Source organism: Epinephelus moara, chromosome 8 (assembly GCF_006386435.1).
Source record: "Epinephelus moara isolate mb chromosome 8, YSFRI_EMoa_1.0, whole genome shotgun sequence".
In the NCBI taxonomy this organism is placed as follows: Eukaryota; Metazoa; Chordata; class Actinopteri; order Perciformes; family Serranidae; genus Epinephelus; species Epinephelus moara.
In genome coordinates this window covers 28440457-28456921 of record NC_065513.1, presented here as the reverse complement: position 1 = coordinate 28456921, position 16465 = coordinate 28440457, and the positions used below count along the sequence as shown (strand labels likewise).

At 45.0% G+C, this 16465-nt stretch overlaps 1 protein-coding gene across 1 annotated transcript; it reads right to left on the bottom strand.

Moving 5' to 3' along the window:
• Window positions 1-14350: 14350 nt before the first annotated feature.
• gadd45ga (growth arrest and DNA-damage-inducible, gamma a) lies at window positions 14351-16023 on the bottom strand. Its single transcript, XM_050050926.1, has 4 exons — window positions 15867-16023; window positions 15653-15754; window positions 15333-15543; window positions 14351-15165 (listed from the first exon to the last, which is right to left on the bottom strand). Exons 1-4 carry the CDS (start codon window positions 15992-15994, stop codon window positions 15052-15054), a joined length of 555 nt encoding a protein of 184 aa, XP_049906883.1. The 5' UTR covers window positions 15995-16023; the 3' UTR covers window positions 14351-15051.
• Window positions 16024-16465: the final 442 nt, after the last annotated feature.

The following is a 16465-nucleotide window of genomic DNA, read 5'->3' as shown; positions in this document are numbered from 1 at the left end:
TGTCTCAGCAACAGTTGGCAGCACGTGTGTCAATGACACGCCTCTCTGCTTTATTGTCCATGAAGTCGGAGAGTTTAGGGTGACCCAGGAAAAACGCGCTAACACACTTGGAGAAATGCGGCAAGATGCACACACACACACAAACAAAGCAGCATGTGTAAATAGACACTTATGAAGTACAGTAGCTTGCTGCAAAAACAACCTGTCAAATGCAGAGAAAACAGAGACGTACTGTTTGTTCTCCCGATTTCTGTGATTTCATCATCTTGCAACATCTGCAGCAGACCTGAGTCTGTTTGCAGTTTTTCTGGGAAAAAACATGGAAGGATTTGTTCTGTAACACATCAGTCTTGTGTAAGTCTGGATTTCCCTCTGCATTAATAGCGATAAAGTTAGGATTACAAAGGAAGGGCATTAAGATGTTGCATGTTTGACTTTAAAAGAAAAGTTTTCAGCAGAGCTTCAAAAACAACACATCAATGGATTCACTCGCCAGGTTCTGATTGGTTTATCTCTATCTCTAACTGCTTCAGTTTCTGGCTCCTGCTGCTATTGGCCGCCCCTCTCTCTCAATCCCTGATTGGCTCGGCTGGTGATTGCATTCAGCCTCAGCCGTCTGATTGGTGGAGCGCCACCCCAGAAATTGCTGTGATTTGCCCTCGGTTGTGCGCTTTACCAGTCAGGGTGTTTTCTAAATACTGCAGCTGCTTTGGAGACAGGGTGAAAGCGAGTGTGTGTGTGTGTGTGTGTGTGTTTGTATGGAGGCTGATTTGCTTGAGTGGGTGCAGGAGGTGGGCTAGGTGTGTAGTTAGCAACTAAAAGGCCATATGGCTGATGACACATATACACAGGCTTGTTCCCGTACACGCACACCTGACGGCTGCCTCACACCTGCTGCACTGTCTCTGGCTGAGTAAGATCCAGATCAAAGGAGGCAAGCCCTTGGGGGACTTGTGTGTGCGTGCATTTACGAATGTTTGCGTGTGTTTGAAGAGACATTCACTGCTTCTGTATCTATGCCAACAAAGGGGATTTGTATTTCAATGGAGGACGACTCATGTCTGGCTTTGCTAAGATAGAGAGCTGGAGGAGCTGAAAGGACGTAGTATGGCACAAATGCTGTGTGCTGCAGACAGCACATACACTCAGTACAGACAGAGCACAGTTACCTTGACAGGGGTAGGAGGAGGATGGTGGTATGGGAGGGAGGTGGTAGGGGGGAGTGAAACTGCAAACTGCAACTTGTAAGTTGTGTGGGGAAGGAAGAAAGAAAGAAAGAAAGAAAGAAAGAAAGACTCAGGGCTCATCATCATCTTAAATCAGACAGTGAATTTCAGCATTATAACCTCATTAATGAGGCCGGAGACACCCTTTCATTCGCTGTAGGAATTTAAGTTCCCTTACGCTCATACACACACCCACCTCCCCAACCTACTCACAAGCGCACACATACGCAATCAAAGCGGGACGCTCAAAGCCTGGGTTCTTTCGCTTCGCCCACAAAGGCAACAAAGTCCGTCTTTGTCACTTTCCAAGTCAGACGTCAATGAGAGTTTGCCCTGCTCCGGGGCTGTGAATAAAGCTTGCCCACACGGAGCCCCCATGTATATCTGCATATTAGTGACCACCCACACACACACGCTTGCACACTGTACAGTACTGTTAAGGAAATTATTATCTAATAAAGACAAACACCAAATGCAGAACTTCCTAATTCCTCCTCCTCGCATGCAAACTGTAGAGTACATGCAGGCATGTGTGCAGAGGGCAGACACACGCTCTGATACACAAAGATCTACACAACCGGCCGCGCACATTCATGCAAACCGACAAACCTACGGATCCCCTTTGACTCGCGAACCATGTGAAATTTTTCGTCTGCGGTCCATGTCTGTGAGCACACGTGCATGCCTGCGTTCGCTTGCAACAGAGACAGACTGGCTTGGAGTCAGTGTACAGTAGTTGCTGGGTAGAGTTAAGCAGTCTGCAGAGGATGTTGTGGTTGGCTCGCCCTGTTCTTTGTTTCCCAAACTGTCTGTCTGACACTCGGCTGTTAGACCGGGACAAAGGAGCCACTTTAGATTCACACTGTACTCAAGAAAGAAGAGGTTTGTCTGAGGAGAAAGACTGTGTGTTCCGACTGCCTGCTTTATGTTGTGTTCTCTTCACTTTATATGACTTTTTCCAACAAACTGGACCTGGACTCAGTGTCTCTGTCAACCGCCACTCACGTTTCTAAAGTGGCCTCAAGCAAGACACTGAATCTCCAGCTCCACAGGGGGGGACAATTCTAAATCACATTTCACTTCCCAGTGGAGGTGGACAGAAACTTTTCGTCTAGAGCTCAATCCAGTTGGTCCATATTGCTGCTACGGATGAACTGTCACTCAATTACTACATCCCAGTTTTCCAATGATTACACAAATGTGATTGCGCTCACATGCTGTGGACAAAAAGAAAAAAAAAGTGGATTACTAATTAGATTACCTCTCTCCTGCCCTGAGGGCACTTTCAGCTGAGGAGCTGCTTTAAGACAGAGGTAACAAAGGATTGGCGTCAATAACAAAGATGCCCCTGTTTTAAGGAAATAAACTGTAAAAGACACACTCACACATGCTCATGAAGCTACTGTTTACTCGCTGCAGCTGCTTCCTGTGTGGCAGGTAACACGTGGTCCTGACTGTGTATCAGTTGTTTCTCACACATGCACGAGAAAACACACACAGAAACACAGACCACACTTACACTCCTTTCGGTCTTTACACCTCTGTAAATATATGAACATGTTTGCAGATCACTGATACTGTTAATTAGTTTATCACCTTAACCGCTATAAGGAAATAAAATGAAATACTAAAATATAATTGGCATAAAAATTGTTTGAAACATGAGAGAATATTGTAGGAAGTCCACATATGGTTTGAATTTTGTTTGTGTTCTAGCCTGTGTGAGTTTATCATATTATATAATTGGATAGACAGCAGAGCTGCCGTTTTTTTCGTGTGTGTCCACATTGATAAAGTGAGTGTTAACTGGAAGACACCAACATCCTGACGATAAAGGAACCTAAAACAGGGGACAGAGCCAGCAATCAACCTGTCATAACAATAACAGCTGTATAAGGAAAACACACACGACCACATGTACTCTCATGCATGTGCATATACACAAAAACACACACTCAGGATACTTTAAGTGTGACAGTTGCTCATGCGCAAACACACACAGCCTGAAGTCAAGAAATGAAAACAATGAAAATGCTTTTGTCACAACAGCAATAATGAGAACAAACATATCAGGCACACATACACGAACACACAGACAGATACACACACGTACACTCCTCATAACCCTTCACCGGGAGATTAGACTGTTGATTTTTAATTGGCTTAGCGGCATGTGTTTGTTTGATCCCAGTATTATTGCCCAGTGTGTTTTCTTCCTTGAGTGAGCTGATTAAAAAATCTCCCCCCGTCAACACACACTGCCAGATAGATACCACTGCTTGATTAATTTACACACACAAACACACACATGTCATAATCCCCACCCTCCCATTGGCTACTGTGCCTGCACTGTTTCCAAAGCAACATTGGAATGCCGGGCGTGTGGCGCCGCCCCTTTCAGGAAGGAACCGCATGTAAACAAACCCGGCATGTGCAGCACTTTGTGCTCTGTCTGAAACTGTGGTAAACAGAGTGTGACTCTGGGCGCTGGCAGACTGATGCTGGCCTCTAGGATTACATGTTATTACGCCGCCTTTAAGGACTTTGAATATTTGTAATCCTGGACATGTTGTTTGTGTGTGACTTTATGACATGGAACCATCAAATCTGAGCCAAAATTTCGGTTCAGTCACTGGAGGAAAATGCTGGTATTGTAAGGCACAGATGAGTTACCTTTGTACATTTCATATGTATCATATCAACATTTCTTAAGTGACCTAGTTGTGATTACATATGAGCTGACTTAGGTGGAGAGGATGGTGGATGGCATGACACCTAGATGGAAGGGCTGCCAAGCTGCAGACCACTGCTCGAGATCAACAAACAACAACACTGGTTGTTTTTAGGGAGACATTGGTGGTGTTTCCAGCGACAACTGTGTCACCAAAAGCAAGTGTTTTTTGGTGAGACAGTGGCGACGCTTCCAGCGGTAATTGTGCCTCTACAAGGAGTGTTTTAAGCCAAAACATGATCTTTTCCTAACCACAACTAAGTGTTTGTGCCTAAGGATAACCACACATTAACCACAGTGTTACTGAAATGTAGTTTCAACAAATCCTCCACAAAATACTGTCCAAATTTTACATATCAAATGTGCGATGCCAACATTCATTCTGGAAATACGGTCGAGAAATTACCGACACACAAAAATGCATTATACTGCTTTTTGTTACAAATGGCAGGGGACCAAAAGCTCTGCTGCAAGACAACAACAGTTTGACATCAGTGACAGAAAGCAGGTGCAGATGCATCATGCACAACAGTAGTGTCAGTGACCTGTCCGCCAGCGTCACAGCTTTCAACTACCCCTGTCATCTTACGGGCTGTCCAGTCTTTACCGCTGCAGACAAGATAACGCAATATGGCCTTTCCTCTGCAGGCCAGCAGCTAAAGGTAACCAAAGTTCAGGAGCTTTAGCACCCGGCAGAACATAACAGCTGGGAAAATTTTCCAATGGTATGGCCTCAGTGGCTGGACCTGAAAGTCCTCCTCTGTAAGTGAAAACAGAAGGGGGAGGAATAACAAGGTTATTAAAGAACATAACAGCAGATAAACACATCCATAACAGTGATCAAAATACCCACACACTGAGACACCTATCCCATTGAGCAAGAACTCCCAACAGCCAATCGGATTTCTGTTACCAACAGCAACAACTCCTGTTTATGCCTGCCTGTAGCTGATCCTGCCCTCTGATTGGCTGGTACCCGAGCAGTAGAGCACGGCCCCTCCCCCCGCTTGCGCTCTCCCTCTGCCTGTCCCTCTATCCCTACAGATTGAGTAACACCGGCAAAACAAAAAGAGCTTATTTTTGTTTTTCCATCAATGACAAAGCACCCACACAAACACGGAGCTTGTTTAGATGCGAAGGTATCTGCTTTGTGATGGCACAGAGAAATGTGGAGGTACAGAGGCAGGAGAGTGGGAGAGGAGGCGGGATACATTGAACCACTGTTGCCATGCACCCTCACTGTGTTACTAGGTTAAGTATGGTATGTTGCTATGAAAAAAAGCCAAGTGCAAGGAAGAGGGGCAATTGCATCACTCCCTTGAAAAGTCCTTGAAAAACATGTCTCTCTCCTTTTGTAACCCTGTGCAAAATTCTAATTGCACTTTCAAATCGTCCTCTGGGAGGAAATTCAAATTGAAATGCTGCATGTGGTGCTACGGTGCGCAAACTTATAAATGTTCTCTCATGCATGAAAGGGGCTCTAACCCTCCTCAGTGTTTTTGCTCATGACTTCAGCTCATTGTTTTGATGCATGATTTGTGTTTATGAGTCTTGCCGTTGTTCCTCTTTGCTGCCGGCAGTTAAGGCAAGGAGTGCAAGCACGCAGCCAGCTGCTGTTTGTTTTGATCCGACACTGAGGCTGTTGTTCGAACAGAGGCACCCTTAGATAAGATACATTGCCAAGAACGTGGTCAGTTAGTCCAGGTCTGATGTTATTACGCAATACGTCAGTGGTTCAAGGAGCATGTTTTCAGCTCCTAAGAAATCATGAAAGAAACACATGCGTATAGGAAAACTGAAAACATGTTGTGGTCAAGCCTATCAGCAAGGTTATCACATGCTTTCCTTGCTGTGTGCATGTTTATAAATATGTGTGTGTGTGTGTGTGTGTGTGTGTGTGTGCTCAGTTTAAGAGTGTTCACAATCTGCAACAACACATTCACACACCCACAAACAAGAAGACGCACCGTTTCAAAGAAAGTCTCCTTGTTTGTGCATGAGCAGGAGGCTGTCATGCTGCATCATCATTCCCCTAATAACCCTGACCTGTAATGGAGTGACGAACGATACAGCGGAGGCAAACAAGGCCTCTGTCAGGGATCCTCCTCTGCCCTTTCCTTTACTTCTCTATCTGCTTCATCTCTGCTGGTTTCTTCATCTCCTGATATTTTCCTCTCCTCCCTCTCTTCCCCTCTTTGTCTTTTTTCGAGTCAAGGCAGGCCGTGTCCCTGGCTGCTCTGCCTCACTCGAGGTTTCTAATTAGCATGTGAACTGAAAGCAGAGAGGCAGTCTGGCAGTCACTGTTTACTCTGCGCTCACTCCCTTTCTCCCTCTCTCTCGCTAGCACTCTAAAAAAAATGTCATGCTGCCTTGACACCTTTGCACTGGCTGTCGCCAAGCACAATATGAACTTCCTAACTAAGAACACAGCAGCCAGTGTACCAGAATAAAAGACTGGCATTGCACATTTGAACATTTCATACTTATCATAACAACATTATCAACATCTCCAACTGGCCAGCTAGCATCATGACGGTGTTCCGGTTTCCCTTTCTTAATGACAATTACAGACAACCACTGGTCCTGGTGTGGAGAGTTAGTTCCTCCCCCCCAGGTGCAGAACGTACATGGAGGTTGGCTGTTGGCTGCAGTGTTTGCAGTGGATTCATGTGCAACTTTTTGGTTGAGACATAGGCCATGTGAGGTGACGCAACCATTGCCGCTAGTTCTCTGATGTCTGTTTGGTGTGTCTGTCTTTAAGTGACATGTTTATGAGCTGAGTTTGTCAATAGCAGGTGTAGGGGAAGGTATATGGCATGTCACCAAGGTGAGACACCTGCCAAGCTGCAGACCACAGTGTGAGATGAACAAAGCTGGTTGTGCTGTAGTGAGTTACTGCTGTGTGTCCAGCAGCATTCTAGCCTCTAATCCTGAGTGATTTATTGCAACCAGTCAGTGTATTTCCAGCGGCTTTTTAGGCTCCCAATGTGGATGGTTTTGTAGCGGCCCGTTGCTGTTTTCTAGTTGTGGTAGTGGCACGAAAAGTGGTTGTTTTTATGGAGACATTGGTGCATGTCTTGCCAAGATAGTGGCATAGAAAGTGTCTGTTTTTGACTGGAATATCGCTGCAATTCCTGCCTAGATAGCAGCATGAAAAGGAGTTGTTTTTACTGAGACATCACTGCATTTCCTGTAGGGATAGTGGCATGAAAAGTGTCTGTTTTTACGGAGACATTGCCATGTTTCCTGCATGGATAAGGGCACTAAAAGTGGTTGTTTTTACCAAGAGGCAGCTGCATTTCCTGCAGGGATAGCGGCGTGACAAGCAGTTGTTTTTACAGAGACATCACTGCATTTCCTGTAGGGATAGTGGCATGAAAAGTGTCTGTTTTTTACTGAGACATCGCTGTGATTTCTGCAGGGATAGTGGCCTGGAAAGTGGTTGTTTTTTACCAAGACATTGCTGCATTTCCTGTGGGGATAGTGGCATAAAGAGTGTCTGTTTTTGACCAAAATATCTCTGCATTTTCTGCCTGGATAGCGTCATGAAAAGCAGTTGTTTTTACTGAAACATTACTCCGTTTTCTGTTAGGATAGTGGCATGGAAAGTGGTTTGTTGTTTGTTGTTTATTTTCTTCTGCATTGTGCTTTCTTTGTTCCATGCTTGCTCAGAATCTTGATGTGACCAAACAATTCACTAACTCAATGAACAATGCCACTCTGTTTCTTTCCTCTCTACGGTATATGTGTGCATGCTACAACATTGCTCTTGAATTAAACAGTCCCCATCGGTGAGTATGAGTGTCGCTATTTCAGATACTACTTTGTTAAGCCTGACATAGTCCTGCACATCAGCGTAATGGAATGTGGTATGTACACCATGCATGCAATGCGTCTATCTCTCTCTTTTTTTTTTACTATCTTTCTATCTATCCTTGAATCAACCCGGTTATCCAGTCTGCCCTTTCTGTCTGCATGCCAGCACAGATCAGAGACTCTATCATCAGATGAGCAAATAGCTTGCAACTTCCCAACATTTTATTTGTATGTCTGTCTGTCAGCAGTGTTTATCTCTCCTTCTCCAGGCTGCACTTCTATGGCCATGTCTTCCGGGCCTGCTGCTTAATACTTGAGGACTGCGGGCTGTGAGAGGGGATTCCTGGCGTGGATTTGAGTACATGTGCTTCTGGAGGGATAAGCTCAGCTATGTCAGTAATGTGTCAACCCTGCGGAGGTTACAGGCTGCTCCCCATATTTGGCAAATCACTTAGCATTGCCCCACCTCAGCCAGACTGGCAGCCGCAGTAAACCAGAAAATATGAACAGAATGCAGAGGCAGACTGGGGATACGGGTGGAAAGCGTGAGTGAGAAGTAAGATACACATTCATGAATTCATTACATACCAACATTTTTAGTCAATGAAAACAAACTTGGGGCTTTATTGTAAGTGTTTCGACACTATGTTTGGCTCATTTTCTATTTTTGATTTCTTCTCTCCTCTGTTTTTTCCTCTGCCAGACCCTGCCCAGTGAGACACTAAGACCCTGATACTCTCTGAGCTGTTTCAAATATCTTGAAATAGCCTTTGCCTTTTACACTTATCTCATTGCGGCTCATGTTAAAAGGCAAGCCCAAAGCCCCAGCCTCATTTGATCAATGCATCTGGCATGAGATCACTCCTTGTGGACTTGGGTCAAAATCTTGAGGGTTACTTGTTGTTCCTTCTTTTTAATGTTTGTTGTGATGGTGTTTATTTCATGTGAAACACCATGAGGCCGGATCAAATAAGAAATCTGGCACTTGGGCTGTGTGATCTAAGTTTAGCTGTTGAGATGTACAGGGTCACTGCGACCATGCGATCATAGGATCATACGATATATTTTTTAAAACCCAGTGACCAGAGCTTCATGGCAAAAAGGCAATGAGGGCATACACATAATCTTGTTTATGCTAATAATATAGACATTGCACTCGGAAATCACACATTTCATCCAGTCAATCCATTCACTTGCTACTGAACAAACACCCTGATGCAATCCCAGGGCAATTTTTTCAGACGTACCAATTGGAAAACAAACATCCAAATGATTATATCCTGCACAAATAGTGGAGTGAATATTTTCCAAATTTAAAACTCTGCCCAGCTGCTATATTTAAGATGATTGTCTCATCAGATTTAACCAGAGGACCAAGAGTAGCATTTCACATTAACAGCAGTTAAGTGTGTGTCATGACCTAATATGCAATGACCTGCTGTGTGTGTGTGTCACTCTACCCCCCAAGGGGACACGGTGGATTTCTAAGCGTAGGTCAGGTGTTTGTGTGTGTGTGTGTGTGTGTGTGTGAGTGAGTGTGTTTGTAGCCTGGTCACCCTCCCCTTGGCTCACACACACAGCTGTTTTACTCTGATTACAGGCTTTCTAGAAAGACAACCGCGATCATTTCTTCTGAACTGAGAGGTTTGGATGATGTGATCTCATCTCTTCGAGTGTGGTGCGGTCATCCCAGGTGTCCAGGTGTGTGTTTATGTGTGCTATGTGCATACGCTTCAAAATTTACAGCTTTACCTCAGCCTAACCACAACCACAATACTCAAAAACCACCTGCAAAAGGTCATACTGAGAGATTGAGTGACTTCATGCAAACGGCAGTGTGTGTGTACATGTTGCTGTACTGGAATCACCTTGGTCAGCGATGAGAAATTCCCTGCGCTGTGAGTCGAAGACGTTTTGAAAGTTGCATATTGTGCTGGCTCACCGCACGGCCTCTGAGGCCTGAGCTCACTGTAAGTTGAGCAACAGCAGGAGCAGAAGCAGCTAGGGTGCAGCTCATCTCTCCAGTGAGTGACACATACTTAGATTAGAGACACCCAACACCAGCCATCCATCTATCTATCTCTTTCTCCTCTGCCTGCCAGAGCCAGCTGGGCCATGAGCTCATGGTACCAATCTGGCCACGCGAGAGAGAAAGATAGAGAGGCTCGGAGCAGGGTGGGGTGAGAGGGGATGCTGCCTGCCAGCTCATCGTGTAATCGCATCTTGCTGTGGTTACTGTAAGTGAGATGGAGAGGGGAATGGGAAGAAGGGACCACAGCTCCCCATGAAAGTAATGGCTCTGGGAAGGGCGGAGTATCACTCTGCTGAAGTCCCTCGGAAGCGTTTAGCATTTACAGTTGAACCACAAGTCTGGGAATTATATCCCAATATGGAAACACATACTGTAACATTTCACCAGGGTTAAAATAGGCAAATAGCAAACATTATGTGGCATTATAACACCACAGGAGAAATTATGTTGCTAAAAACAAACATCTAAAACACTGGCATTGTGCATTTGATGTCTTCTCTCAATATGTCCAAGTGCTCTGCCTGCATGTCCAACAGAAGGGGGTTTTAGTGTTTGGGAATTTTAGTGAACTTTTTGCAAACAAATCCAAAAGCATGAGTATGGAGGGAACGAAGACTGAGCTTTCAGATTCAGTCAGCACAGAGTGAAAGTGAAGCAGCATTCGCTCCACTACCAGACCACAAATGAAAGTATTGCTCAGTCAAACTCAGTGGTCCTTAGTGACTGATTCATTCTGGGACTTTATATTTCAGTCTCTAGCTACTTCTGCTCCTAAATCGGCCTACAAATTGTTAAAGGAATAGTTCAACATTTTGGGAAACTAATTCACTTTCTTGCTGAGAGTTAGATGAGATGATTGATACCATCCTTCAGGGGTGGGGCATAAAATTTTGGGCCTTGTGCATGCATAACTGATGTATTCAGCCAATGTTACTGTAGTTAAGGCACTAATTACTTAGAAATAAAAATTCCAAAGACACACAAACTTTTCATTCCAGGCATTTCGAGATCCCCTCTCCCAACCTGTTCTCACTCTGACGTCAGCGCTTGCAGTGACTGCATGACAACTGTACATTTACTGTGAAAATTCAAGTGTATTTTAAAAACAGACAATGCATGTGACAGGCTGAAGTTGACACGGCGTCCCAGAACGTCAACAACCAACACAGAGTACCTTGAATGTCATATCTCAATGTGGAAAGTCCACCAATAAACGTCAATATATGACGAGGTCGGAGTGAGAATGTGTTGCCCCTCCCATTAGGGCCCTGGGTATTCAGTCCCACTTTCTCCCTATGACACCCTTGCTACTCTCATAACCTGGATCCAGCACCAAGTCTTGTTGTCACTGGGTGGTTGCCAGGTAACCATCACATCCCCCAGGAAGTCCCTGCATTCAGCTAATAAATAGTCCCGCACATAATCCCTTTGAGCACAGCCAGACAGGCTGTTTCCTGGCTTTTATGCTAAGCTAAGCTAACTGACTGCAGGCTTCAGCTTCATATTGACAGACATGAGAGTGGTACCAATCCTTTAATCCAACTCTCTGCAAGAGATTGAATAAGCGTAAATCCTGAATTGTCGAACAGTTTGTTTCAAGTGGAAACAGACAACTTTTCACGCCCCTGGCATTTCCAAGTGGTAGTGTTGGCACTGCTGTTGCAAAGACAACAGGATCGGCCTGGCAACTACTAACAACACGGGACCAACTGTATTTGGTTTTCCACAGTTACTTTGGTTGTTCCACCGTCCTGCAAAGAACATACACTGATACTCTTTGGTAACTGGGGATAGCTACCTGTTTTGGTTGCACGACGGTTGCTCTTCCTATGCACTGTAAAAAAGCCCTCATTTTCCTGGAAGATGGTATCCATTGGCAGACAGAACTGCATAATGAAAGCAAGGCTTATATGGAACCAATCTAAACGTCATTATTATTCTATTGCCATCACACTGTGCAATCAACATGCAAAACACGTGTAAATTCCCACTTTATGAAGGTTGTTCTGAGTTGAATACCCTTTAATCATGTAAGTAAAAGTGACTGTAGCAGGCCGAGATCCATCAGGGATAAACAGAATATTTTGTCTGGGGATATGTCCCATGTGAAAGAGAGGAAACTCGTTATCTGCACTTCATATAGGAGGAAAAAGAAAACAGTCTGGGGATAGCATTCATGAGCAAACTGCAGCTTGATGTTTACCATCTTTCTGTGCCACAGTTGAAAACACTAATGTTTCTAAGTCAGAGCACACATCTGTCTGGTCTCGCTCCCCTCCCTCTCAGTGTATCGTAGCTCTAGATCTCTGGCTCAGACCTCGTGCAGACAGTCGGGCTGCCTCGACAGTCTGGAGTGTTGCTTCAGGCTTTGGCACCACAGCCAGCGCAGGGAGAAGATGTTTATTAACTCCATATAAATAGCAGCAGCAGCGGCAGAGGAATGGAACCTTTTACAGTAGCCTGAGTTTTTTTTTGTTCTGTGCTGGCCCACATACACCTGTCGCCAAAAGGACTACAGCACAAAAAATAGGCGTGTTGTTGTTTTTTTAATCTTGCATGAGGCTTGCATGTGTTGCCGCTATAGAAATGAGGGTTGAGATAGCAGATAATGCAGGCTTCAGTGATGCAGATGTGGAGAAATTAGGTTTTACGGAGCACAAAGACCAATCTGATCTATCACTAAGTTCATCAATATAACATTTATCCAAAGTAGGTCAAGGATTTAGTCGACAGTACTCTTTAATTTTAACTACCATGCACTTAGCCAACGCTACTCTGTTTATTCTGAGCACATAATAAAACAGTCAACATTTATATTCTTGAGAAAATGGGTCTTATCTGGGGCATTAAATATTGCTTTATTCCAAATATAGGTCAAGATTAGACACGATTGCCACCGCTATTGTTGCTGGTGGTCTTTTTTCTCCATGGCAACTGAAAAGGCTGCCTGAAGAACACTGACCTGCATAGACAAAAATCCCTGAACATTTTGGGTGCTTTTGGAAACATAAAAAAAAAACAAAAAAAACTCAGTCCTCTGTTGTTTAGTGTAGGAATATTTTTAAATGTGTCCCAACCTTCCCAGTGAGTTGGCTGGGACTTTTGATGGTAATTTTCACAAGATGTTGTGTTTCAACTTTCACTCAGACAAAGGCTTCAGGTTTGATCATAGCGGAGTCTATAGTGTGGCAACCGCAGACTATTAGTCATGACAAGCCGCACTAGTGTTCATATCAGTGTCTCATATGACTGTTATTTCAAATGTAGTTACAGTTTTGACAGCGCATGTAGGAAAATGACTAGTTCTGTAAGCATGTTATAGTAATTTACTTAAGTCTCCCGTGTGCCTACTCCTGCAGACATTAATGCACATGGAAAGCCCCTTTATTTCTTCTCTGCAGCTTGTTTTTTTGTAACCCTGTCTAAGTTAAGCTTCCTCTGTTCTAAGAATGCTGAGCAATTACCTGAGATCAGTCTCAGCAGAGAAGGACTGCCTCCTTTGCTTATGTGAGTGCTGTGTGTGTGTGTTTCTGAGCATGCATGTGTGTGTCTGTGTCAACGTGCAGATACAGGTGTCTGCCCATGCTTGTGCGCATTTGTGCGCCCATGCGTGCACACATGCAAGGTATGACCAGCGGTTGGCTGGAGCGCGAGGGGCTGCCAAGAAAACGCGAGGAAGTTCCTCTGAAGTCTGCTGAGTCTTTGATGTGGGCCTCTCTTTACTGTCAGCCTCAGCTCAGAGCCGACCACAACACTCACACACTTCCCCTTACCTGCCCCTGGTGATCTCACTGCCCCTCATTCTGCTACAGCTCAGCTCCGATTCCTGTATATTCTCTGGTGTGTGAATGCATGTGGCTGTACGTGCACGTGTCTACAGGAATACTAAACTTTCCCCACGTGTGTTGCCGAATGGTTTGCATGGATTTGGTGAGGTGTTGCAGGATTTATTAACCACAACTTCTGTGCATGAAAACCAAGTGTATGCAACACTGTAGATTTCCTAACAGTGCATATCTGATATGTAAGGTTCAGCACTCTACAGTAGAGCAAAGGTGAGCTATTAACACCACAGAGTCTCAGTTTTCCACTTGGATGCACAGAACTACATCTAAGCACACTACCCACTGACACACAGACCTCTCTAGCCTCGGCTGCCTGTGCACAGGAAACAAAAGAAAGCTCTCTCCTGCAGGCCCCCCAGCCTCGGCCTTGTTTCTGGCTGCAGCGATTGTGCAAGCTGTCGCGTAAGGCAGCTGGTCTGTGAGCAGTATATAAGGTCAGCGCCTGGAAAAAGAACTTGTGTCACAAGCGTCATCATGTTGTAACTACTCTTATCTCTCCATTGAATCTCGCAGCCACTAAATTTTCTGTCAGCCACCCACATTTGTACTCTTCACTTCTCTTTTACCGGGTAAATGATGTCGTGCAACATTTCCTGATGCTTCTATATCTGTGCAATCTGCTGTAACCTCCCACGCTCTGCTGCATCTTAGCTACATTAGGGTTTAATGCAAAGGAGAAATGACATTTCTGACCAGAGAGTGTGATTTCAAATATTTATTTACAAAACATTAGAAAGTAGTACAATTCAATCAATATTGCATTTTTCTCTGCATATTTCAAAGCAGAAATAGTCCGTGATACAGTGTCACAGGTTCAGATGCAGCTCGAATCAGGATTTGCAAGCAAAGTCTCTGCTTACTCCAAGAACTTCCTGATGGCTGCTCTGGAAAAGAAAAGTAAAAGTCCATTCAGACATGTTCAGATACCCTCTCTTGACCAGCATCTTCCTCTTTGCCCTCTCTTGAGATTCAGTCCAGCCTTTGCACTTTCATAAGTCCATTTCTTGCAAAGTCTCTGTGACCTCCTCTGCTCAGTTCCCCATTGCCTTTATATCTAGGGCAGCAACTGGGTCGCCACTTCTCATCTATTCATGCACTCTGCAGTACATTCCAAATCCTTCTCAGTGTCCATCAGGCTCTCTGTCCACTCCACATCCACCTGACCCCAGTCCACACTCGACTTCTGCACTCGACCCCTTCCTCGGGGTAATCCAGAACCAACGTGCTGACCCAGAATGCACTGGAAGGTTGTGCTCTTGCAGGGGGGTTACAGCCACAGCCTCTTAATCCAGACATGTGAGGCAGAAAGGCTTGACACCCCCATAACTGAGGCTCAGCTCCTTACTTTCTTTTCATCATCTTCATCATCATCATGTGAAGCATTGTTAGTGGAATGTCACTTCAGCGCTCTGGGAGTGTGATGGTGGGCACCCAGTCATACACGCTGCGGCTCTCCTCACAAAACAGGCTCAGCTTGTCCAGAGCGGGGTCTTTCCATGGGTTTGCACTGGGGCTCTGGAATATAAAAAGGAGAAACATATTTAGAGTCAGAACACCATAAACAGACATGCAGTAACTTGGCAGCGTGTGCGCAGCGTTCAGACAGAGGCGTGATGCATGCATGATTCACTGGCTGCCAGCTCCTCACTGACTGACTGAGTGGGTGCTCCCGGTGAACGTACCGTGACAAGAATGCAGTGCGCGTCCTTGGACTCGCCGGTCTCATCTGCGCTCACGAGGTCGGCCAGGCGCTCGATGTCATTAACGCGCACCACGTTGATGTCGTTGTCGAAGCAGAAAGCCTGGATGAGGGTGAAGTGGATCTGGAGAGCGATGTCGCACTCGTACTCCTCATCGGTGGCGAGGACGCAGAATGCCACGCTGTCTGGGTCACTGTGGGACAGACAAGAGCGCTGGTTAGAGCACATTCTTTCATGCGTATGCGTAAAATCCAGAATAAATGTAAACTGTTGTTAAAAATATCACGAATTGCAATACTTACACATTCATGACTTTAGCAGATTCATAAACTCCAACTGTCAGGTAGTCCTGCTTCTTAGCAGCGACCAGCAGCTCCTCCAGGGCTGCGCCTGCACTTTGCATCCTTGACAAAGAAACACACACATCATCAGCACACTGGGCATATTTGGCTAAACAGGTATACAGCATTTAAATAAAAGATTGTAAAATGTTGTATCCGTGCGTAAAACACTCACCTATCTGCGTTTTCCATTGTGTTCTCTTGTCCGCTGATCTCTTCCAGAGTCATAGTTATAATCCAAAGCGCGATCGGGCTCTTGCAGTAAGCAGAAAAAGGGCTGTGTGTGTCTCTGAGTAGTCTCATGCGTTATTCTGAGCTCGGAACAGGCTGTAGGTGGATTTATAGCAGCTCAGCGTAGTTTCTCGGCAAGGGGCGGTCTTTTCCGCTCCTGCCTCCTACCATTGGCTCGGAGCAGCCGGGGTGAGGAAAGCAAAAGTCCCCGGGCAGTAACTCGGAGCTTGTTGACAACCCCACGTGGGGGCAAGATTACAACCTTTCAAGAAATTCCCCCCCTCCACCCACCCACCACCGATTCCTTCTTGCCTTGTCAACATCCAGCATCACCACAGTGAGCAAGAAAAACTTAAAGTCCTGTTTACGGTGGACTTTCAGAGTCATTGCAGACTGTAACCTATGACACAGTAAAGCTTGAACCCATTGGCTTCAACTGAATATCACATAGTAAATAATAATCTGGGGTGTTTATGACTTGAATTGATAATGCAAACATATAAATAATGTGCTTTCTGAAGAATAAACACAATGTTATTTTTA

What these genes read in the sequence shown, in the direction of transcription:
- gadd45ga (XM_050050926.1), bottom strand. Translation starts at nt 15,994, where the DNA reads ATGAGACTACTCAGAGACACACACAGCCCTTTTTCTGCTTACTGCAAG. An exon ending in ACAATGGAAAACGCAGATAG is followed by an intron (nt 15,755 to 15,866) that starts GTGAGTGTTTTA and finishes TTCTTTGTCAAG; the next exon opens with GATGCAAAGTGCAGGCGCAG. An exon ending in CGCACTGCATTCTTGTCACG is followed by an intron (nt 15,166 to 15,332) that starts GTACGTTCACCG and finishes TTTATATTCCAG; the next exon opens with AGCCCCAGTGCAAACCCATG.